This window comes from Octopus bimaculoides, chromosome 14, assembly GCF_001194135.2.
Source record: "Octopus bimaculoides isolate UCB-OBI-ISO-001 chromosome 14, ASM119413v2, whole genome shotgun sequence".
NCBI lineage: Eukaryota > Metazoa > Mollusca > Cephalopoda > Octopoda > Octopodidae > Octopus > Octopus bimaculoides.
The window spans coordinates 17,617,780-17,626,458 of NC_068994.1; the positions used below are offsets into that span (position 1 = coordinate 17,617,780).

Below are 8,679 nucleotides of genomic sequence, written 5' to 3' on the forward strand. Positions count from 1 at the left end.
GTATTTTTATGTTTGAAACCATGCAGTTTCTGGTTCAGTTTCACTACTCTTTAGGTGAATGTCTTCTACAAAAGCTTTGTGTTGACCAATGCCTTTTGAGTGAAATTTGGTAGATGGAAACTGTACAGATACTCTGTGTGTGTGTGTGTGTGTACATGCATGCATGTCTCTGTGCATCTTAACATTGGCATAAGCAGGAGCATCAGTGATGTCTTTATTCCCCAGAAACAAAACATCCAGCTTGATAGTTCAACATCAAGCACACTAGAATAGAGTATCTTACTTGAATAAAAGATTTTAAAAAGGCAAGGTACTCTAACCCTTTAGCATTCATATTACTATGCTAAATATAATCCTTATTTATTCATATTCTTTTGAATTTAATCCTGCATTATCCTGTAGTTTCAAGATTTTGATATGATTGTTTTTAGTATGACATTGTAGAGTAGGTGTGAAAGGCTGGATCTGGCTGGTTGGAACATAAAACAAGTAGAATATTTGGGCCAGATTTTTCCAGTTTGGATATTAAAGGGTTAATCAAAAAAGTAGTTGGCATTTGGAAGGGCATCCTGCTATAGAATATAATCTTTATTGAATTATCTAATTTTAGATATGTCTACATGTAAGTCTTATTTCTCCCCCACCCCTTTTCTAAGGCAACAAGCTGGCTGAATCATTAGCATGCTGGAGAAGTTGCTTAGCATTTCATCCACCTTTACGTTCTGAGTTCAAATTCTGCCAATGGCAACACTGCTTTTCATCCTTTCAGGGTGAGTGAAATAAATACCAGTCAAGTACTAGGATTAATGTACTTTATTGGCCCTTTCTCCCAAACCTATGGGTTTTGTGCCTATAGTAGGAGCTTCTTCTCCACTCCCTTAAGGCAGCAAACTAGCAATTGTTAATGTGCTGGGTAGCATTTCTTCTGGCTCATTGTGTTCTGAGTTCAAATTCTGTTAAAGCTGACTTTGCCTTTCATCTTTTCAAGATTAACAAAAGTACCAGTTGGGCACTGGGGTTAATGAATCAACTAATCCTTTTCCATAAAATTGCCTGGCCCTGTGACAAAGTTTGAAACCATTATTCTCCCCCACCCCACCCCTTTATTTTTATTCACATCTTTGCATTTAAACTCCTGATAGTTATATTAAAACTACATAAAACTACCCTCTAACTGCAGTGACTGTCAACAATATTCTTATGTAATGTATAGATGTTGTATCGCTGCTTTCCTTCACCCTGTTTTTATACCCAGGTTTTCACTAATCATTGCAATCCCCACTCCCTACTCGCACCTTCTTAATACCTGGCAAACATGAGGAAGAAAAAGATTCAGTTTAGAAGAGATGTAGTTTGGTTCCTTGGGGTAGGGTGTGTAAAAAAGTTTGTTACATGTGGGTGGGGCACAACACACTTAGCACTCAGTTTCTCTGACGTAGATAGGTCTTCTCTAGAACCTCATATCACCAGACATCTCAGTCCATTGTCATTTCCTCTGTGAGCCCCTCTCCTCTCAGAATTCCTTGTCTTGCATGTTACTCGGTGACCCTGTTGGTGCCGGTGCCATGTAAAAAAAAAAGGGATCTAGTCCACACTGTAAAGTGGTTGGCATTTGGAAGGGCGTCCAGCTGTAAAAACCCTGCCAAAACAGACCCAGTAACCTGGGGTAGTCTTCTACCTGGCCAGCTCCTATCAACCCGTCCAACCCATGCCTTTGTGGAAGGTGGACATTAAACGATGATGATAATATATATATATATATATATATATATATATAGGTATTAAAAAAATGTATACACAGCGTAAGCACACACACACACACTACACACTCAAAATATTGGCTTACTCGAGGCTATGGTAGAAGTTATGTGCTAATGGTGCCATGCAGTGGGATTGAACCTGGGATTGTGTATTTATTATAGACCTGTCAACCTATAATATAGAATGTTTAATATTCTGTTTAAAAATTCCAAATTCTAGTTGTGTCTGACTCTTGTTTTACTATATATCTTTTTCTTTTCTTCAAATTTTGCAGCTAGAAGCTAACCTCCAGGAATTGATCAATAATTGGGAAGAAGAACAAAAATTAAAGTTCTCAATTTATGGAATGGAGTTCTCAGAATATGTTTCACAGCGCTACAAAACAATTCATGATGAGAAAGAGCGTGAAAAAGAACAGCGAGTAAGTATCATTATTACATGAATTTTTATAGGTGTCATTTGTGAAAAGCTCATTAAAGCATTGGATAAAATGCTTTGCAGTATTTGTTCTGCCCCCTTGTTGTCTGAGTTCAAATCCCACCCAGGTCAGTTTTGTCTTTTGTCCCTATAAGGTCAATAAAATAAAATACCAGTGAAGTACCGGGGTTAATTTAATCAACTATATGCCTTGTATATTTGTTCTTCCCCTTTGTCATCATCATCCTTTAATATATTTTCCATGCTGGCATGGGTTGGACTGGTCTGAGCTCAAATCCCACAAAAGTCACTTTTGCCCTTCATCCATACAAAGTCAACAGATAATGTACCAGTGAAGTTCTGGGGTTGATCTAATCGACTAATCCTTTCACCAAATTTTTGGCCTTGTACTTATGTTAAAAATTACTTTAATTTGGATGGCCAAGATGATTTGTGGTATCTTGTTCAATTAAATACTTAGTTTGAATTTTTCCCAGGTCAGCTTACTTTTCAGTCAATAACTATGGCTTTCTAACGAGAAATTAGTTTTGTCTGATCAGTAATTTTTAAACTGCTGGTACCACTTAAAAAGCACTCAGTACACTCTTTGGAGTGATTGGCATTTGGAGGGCATCCAGCCATAGAAACCAAGTCAAAACAGACTATGGACCTGGGGCAGCCAATGGCTTTATCAGTTCCTGTCAAGTTATCTGACCCATGCCAGCATGGAAAACAGACATTAAATGATAATGTGGCATAAAAAAATCACCTAGTACATGCTGTAAAGTGGTTGGCATTAGGAAGGGCATCCAGCCATAGTAACCATGCCAAAACACATTGTGGTCCTTAAACCCATTGTATCCTGTTAAACCATCTAACCTATGCTAGCATAGAACACTGACATTAGATGATGTGTGATTGTCATACTGCAGCTATAAACTTTAATTATTTGCGGTTATCAGTTTCATATGTTACAGGCATGTTAAAGTCTTGCTGTTTTGAATTGGCTTGGTGGTTTGGGTGTTTGACTCACAATCATGAGGTCCTGAGTTCGGTTCCTGGCAGCATGTTGTCTCATTGAGCAAAACATTTTATTTCACATTGCTTCAGTCTACACAGCTGGCAAAAATGAGTACATTACGAGTATGCGTGTCTATGGAGTGCTCAGCCACTTGCACGTTAATTTCACGAGCAGGCTGTTCCGTTGATCAGATCAACTGGAACCCTACTCATTATGGCCCACAGAGTGCCAGCTAATTGTCATGTTTGGAAAAGAATCTGTTGTGACTTATAATCATTACTCTTCATACAGTCCTGCTAGCTGGTTATTAACTCCCTATCTTCAGATTGTGTTGTTTATATGTGTACATGAAGACCTCTCCATATAGGTGCAGGTATGGCTGTTTGCTTCCCAACCACATGGTTTTGGGTTCAGTCCTACTACATGGCACCTTGGGCAAGTGTCTTCTACTATAGCCTCAGGCTGACCAAAGCATTGTGAGTGAATTTGGTAAACAGAAACTGAAAGAAACCTCCCACCACCACTTGACAACTGGTGTTGGTGTGTTTATGTCCCTGTAACTTCCTGATTTGGTAAAAGAGACTGATAAAATAAGTACCAGGCTTGATAAAATTAATTACTCAGAAGATAAGAGATATATATATGAAACATTTGCATTCTCTTATCTACAGCAAAAAACACGGGCCCTACAGATGGAATCAGATATTAAATTTGGTACCAAACCAGCTATCACTCCAAAGAAACGAGGAGCCCGAATGCCGGTCACACCATCTATGTTGGCAATGAATAAAACTCGAAGGGTAAGTAAGAAGCAAATATTAATATCCTCCTTATTCTTTAACATGTTAACGACCATTTGTACCACTGATGGTTCATTGTGAATTTCACACAACTGCCATATGCACCACCAGTGGTACATTTTACATAATTTGAAAAAAATATTTTATTCTGTATCTCTGACATGGTTTTCAGGATATTTAAATAACGTTAGTGCTAAATATTAAAGTTTAATTATGAAATACTGTATAAATGCAAAAAAAATTAGATTTCCTTGTAATTAAATATCGAGAGCAATAGTGCATCACTAATAAGTAAAAATTGAGACCATTACCTTCTCTGCTGAGGAAACAACCTTGGTCTTTTTTAGAGCAGGTAAGGAGGGAAAGTTTCCACTGCATGTAATGTCAGATTTTCCTGTGATATGATCAGCCTGGTGTGCTTTTGATCAGGTGTCATAAGACATGGTACCCATCCGGTAGAAGCCTTTGTTATGCTAAGTTCATTGTGTAGAATATCCTCAATTTTCTCACAGGATATGCTAGTAGCATTGGCTATTTGGTTTATAGTCAATTGTCTGTCATCCATCACCATGTGGTGAACACAGTCAATGTTTTCCTTGATGGGTGACATCTTCAAGACTCTCCTATCCCTCTTAAATTCAGCTGCCCACTTTTGCTCAATTGGTAAAGCGAGAGCGTTATCCCCTCATGTAGCAACAATGTCAACATGAATGTTCTTGAGGACTAAATCCTTTTCCTGCAGGTACTTGATAACGTCATGATGCCAAATTTTATCCATTTCAAAAGAAGTTGCTATTAGTTACTTAGGAAATCTTTGAACAGTCGGATGTTAGTTTATCTGGAAAAAGAAAAAAAACCAATGCAATTATTAAGAGTTGAAATTAATGTATACAACATTTCACAGATCTAGCAACACTCCTTCACAGCCAATGAATTTTTCAGTCCGCCCTCATCATCGTCGTTTAACGTCCGCTTTCCATGCTAGCATGGGTTGGACAATTTGACTGAGGACTGGTGAAACCAGATGGCTACACCAGGCTCCAATCTGATTTGGCAAAGTTTCTACAGCTGGATGCCCTTCCTAATGCCAACCACTCCGAGAGTGTAGTGGGTGCTTTTAAGTGCCACCGGCACGAAGGCCAGTCAGGCGGTACTGGCAACGGCCACGCTCAAAATGGAGTATTTTACGTGCCACCTGCACAGCAGCCAGTCCAGCGGCACTGGCAACAATCTCGCTCAAATGTCTTTACACGTGCCAGGAAGGCGATGCTGGGCACAGGTGCCATGCTCAGTTACACCTACTGAAAAATGGGCTCAATGTTAGTTCTAGGTAAATTCCACTCCAGTAAATTTCATTATAGGTAATATGAATATATTTTAAATCACATTTTATTCACATATTTACATAAAAATGATGGCAAGTACATAAAAATAAAGTTATGAAAAGAAGTTTAATATATTTGAAGAGAATTCTTTTAAAACAAATTGCGTGCAATATTTCTTAAAAATTGCAGAATGTTTTCAGATTGATAATTCTCAACTAGCTTCTTTAGTTGTGCATCAATCATTTGATAGGACTCTTTTTCTTTTGTCGAGTCCCCATGTTGAATGTGTGCAATTTTCGTCTGGCTTAAGCCCTTCTTCAGTCTTAAAGACATTGCAAAGTTACCACAAATTTGGATGTGTGGATGTTATCGATGACCGCAAAGCATTGTGGAACCCTTCTACCGAATTATTTGCTCTTGGCAAGTGATTTAAAACACGGTCATGTATATTCCAGAGTTGGACAGGAAACTCTGGGATTTCTCTTCATCAATGAAGGCTGCGTCCTCTTACAGTCCCAATGTATGAATTCTCAAAATAAGTGATAAACTCAGAAGGGATGCTTTCATCTTCAGACAAATCTTCAAATCCATTGACATCCTCTTCAATTGGTAAAAATGCTGAAGCGCAAAAACACTTAATTTTAAGCTGAAAACTTTCATCAGTGTTGTATCTCCTACTCTCACCAAGTGCTCATATCTTCCACCAAATAGACTGTCTGAGATGAAAAACACACCCAACTACTTCTAAATGCAGAAATAGAGAAACAAATGAATTATGGAGAGTTTTTTCAAAGTCCAGGAAACAGGTTGCAGATTGACAATTTGACCTTAGATCCCACACAGCAGACGGATCACGATTTAAAAGTCCTGTCACAGGCCCAATTTTCTGAGCTTTCTAGATCATCCAAGCCTTTTTCTGAGGAAAAAGAACTAAAATTCTGTCTGAGTCAATGTCAATGACCAAAAACAAGGGCCCAGTTTCTAAGTACCTAACTGCAGCAGGAATTTCAAACCCTGAACGACAAGTTGAAAGTGCTGGGATTCCTAAAGCATGCTGCCTCCAGTTACATATGTTATGTGAAAGTCCAGGAATAGTTTGCAGCAATGATTGTGTTTTGTACAGCAGTAGCTATTACTTCCCACGAAGATACTGTGCCCGTTCTCATTAATTCACTTTGCATTGAATTAACTGCCTCTCAGACATTAATGTGTGCACTGCTTGCTGTGTGATTGTGGGAACCTGTTGAAAAAATAACTTCTGGTATACTGAAGTTGAAAGTTGTATGTATTCTATCCCAGCAACCTTTGTAAAAATGCTCGTAATGTCAATATATTTTAGCTTTACTACTGGTAACTCCATTCTTTTCGTATATATATTCGTACAGCGCAGGAGTGGCTGTGTGGTAAGTAGCTTGCTTACCAACCACATGGTTCTGGGTTCAGTCCCACTGCGTGGCACCTTGGGCAAGTGTCTTCTACTATAGCCACGGGCCGACCAAAGCCTTGTGAGTGGATTTGGTAGACGGAAACTGAAAGAAGCTTGTCGTATATATGTATATATATATATATATGTTTGTGTCTGTGTTTGTCCCCCCACCCAACATCACTTGACAACCAATGCTGGTGTGTTTACGTCTCCGTAACTTAGCGGTTCGGCAAAAGAGACCGATAGAATAAGTACTAAGCTTACAAAGAATAAGTCCTAGGGTCGATTTGCTCAACTAAAGGCGGTGCTCCAACATGGCCGCAGTCAAATGTCTAAAACAAGTAAAAGAGTAAAGAGTATAGGATTCTCTTCATCATAAATGTTGCCGTGGTTGAGGGTTTCAAAGTTCAAAGTTAAACTGAATAGAAAAAAATTAGCAGTACTGTGAAATTCAGTTAAAAAATGAGTAACAAAGGCATAAACCTAGACTTTAACGACTAATAAGTTGAGAAGTGTATAACAAAGGCATGTTTAATTTTCTGTGTGGAATTTACCGTAGTGGAATATACTGCAGTGAATTTTACCTATCATGGAATTTACCAGTCATGTCACTGTTAGACTAATTTGCTCTAAATTCTTAATTGATAACATTTAATCTAATTATTAAAAGTATTTTTACTTTCTTTCCTTCAATTTTGATATAATTATGCATGCTTTTAAGTTATTCCAGGTTTTTATCTTTACCTTGCCTCACAAATGTTATAAAACTACGAATTCCTTGACTTCAAAAAAAAAATAATTTTGTTTTTATGCAAAATTTCAGCGAAGTCAGTCGACACCAAAAGGCAAGGCAAAGGCAAGATACTTAAATAGTATTTATTTCAAGGGTGTTGCTACTAATGGTGTTTGTTTCAGTTGTTGAACTAATTTCTAACTCTTAAAATAAATTGAGGAGAAAATTTTAAAACAAATAACCACTAACTTGATATTATGCTTTTTAGTTCTTATAAATTCAACATCTTTCTTTTAAAATAAGATTCATATATGCAGCCTTTGCCTGCATACATAAAGTATGACTTCTCCATTTATCAATTTCTCGTGATAAGCACAGGCATGGCTTGTGTAGTAAGAAGCCGGTTTCCCAACCACATGGTTCTAGATTCAGTCCCATTGCGTGACACTGGGAAAGTGTCTTCTATAACTTTAGGCCGACCAAAGCCTTGTGAGTAGGTCGTGGATTTGGTAGACAGAAACTGAAAGAAGCCTGTCATGCATATATGTGTGTGTGTCTTGGTGTTGGTGTGTTCATGCCCCTACAACTTAGCAGTTCAGCAAAAGTGACTGTTAGAATAAGTACCAGTTTTAAAATATGTCCTGAGATCAATTTGATGGGTCTGGCAGAATCCTGTTATTTTTGGTCCTTCGGTTAGCACTCACAACAACAGGAAAGTTTTTGTGGCTTTTAACAGCTAGATGCTGCGTTGTCATCCACTTCAAGGTGTGGACTGAGTGCATTCCTTCATGCTATCAATGGTAGAGAAGTTGTATGCAGCAAAATTAAAAGAATCCAGTCTATCCTGTATAATTTTTTTTATTTAATTGCTGCTCTCTTAGATTGTTACTTTACTGTGTTTTGGAGTTCATGTCTCCATATAAATGAATCAGTTGGTGAGGATGGAGTAGTGCAACAATGACTTTGTAAACTTACTCAGATTGGTGTGACTGATGCCCAGCTTCAACAACTGCATGGGAAATTTGGATTGAGAGAACCAAAAACCCTCGTCCAAATGCATTTAACAATGCAGACTCCACTAAAGGTAGCCAAAGACCAGGTGGCTGTGTTAATTTGGGCAGAATATTAGGCCTTCTCCCTAAGCTCTGGAACAGTGATTTCCAATGTGGTTCATATGCCCTATCAGTGGGGTATGG

The 8,679-nt window shown here is 38.1% G+C and overlaps 1 protein-coding gene and 1 long non-coding RNA gene across 3 annotated transcripts in view; one reads left to right on the forward strand and one right to left on the reverse strand.

Annotated features, from left to right (window-relative positions):
- The window catches only part of LOC106880659 (protein regulator of cytokinesis 1), a 40,074-nt gene that overhangs the window by 27,019 nt on the left and 4,376 nt on the right, over positions 1–8,679 (forward strand). The window contains exons 9-11 of one of the 2 annotated variants that reach the window (XM_014930704.2): positions 2,036–2,182; positions 3,871–3,999; positions 7,574–7,606. In XM_014930704.2, the coding sequence (XP_014786190.1) occupies positions 2,036–2,182; positions 3,871–3,999; positions 7,574–7,606 (309 nt within the window). The remainder of the gene's footprint in view (positions 1–2,035; positions 2,183–3,870; positions 4,000–7,573; positions 7,607–8,679) is intronic. The other variant, XM_014930705.1, reaches the window with a different exon arrangement.
- LOC128249370 (uncharacterized) overlaps positions 1–8,679 on the reverse strand; it is a 38,046-nt gene that overhangs the window by 11,938 nt on the left and 17,429 nt on the right. Inside the window, exon 2 of the long non-coding RNA XR_008265472.1 lies at positions 4,311–4,837. This is a non-coding gene — a long non-coding RNA (uncharacterized LOC128249370). The remainder of the gene's footprint in view (positions 1–4,310; positions 4,838–8,679) is intronic.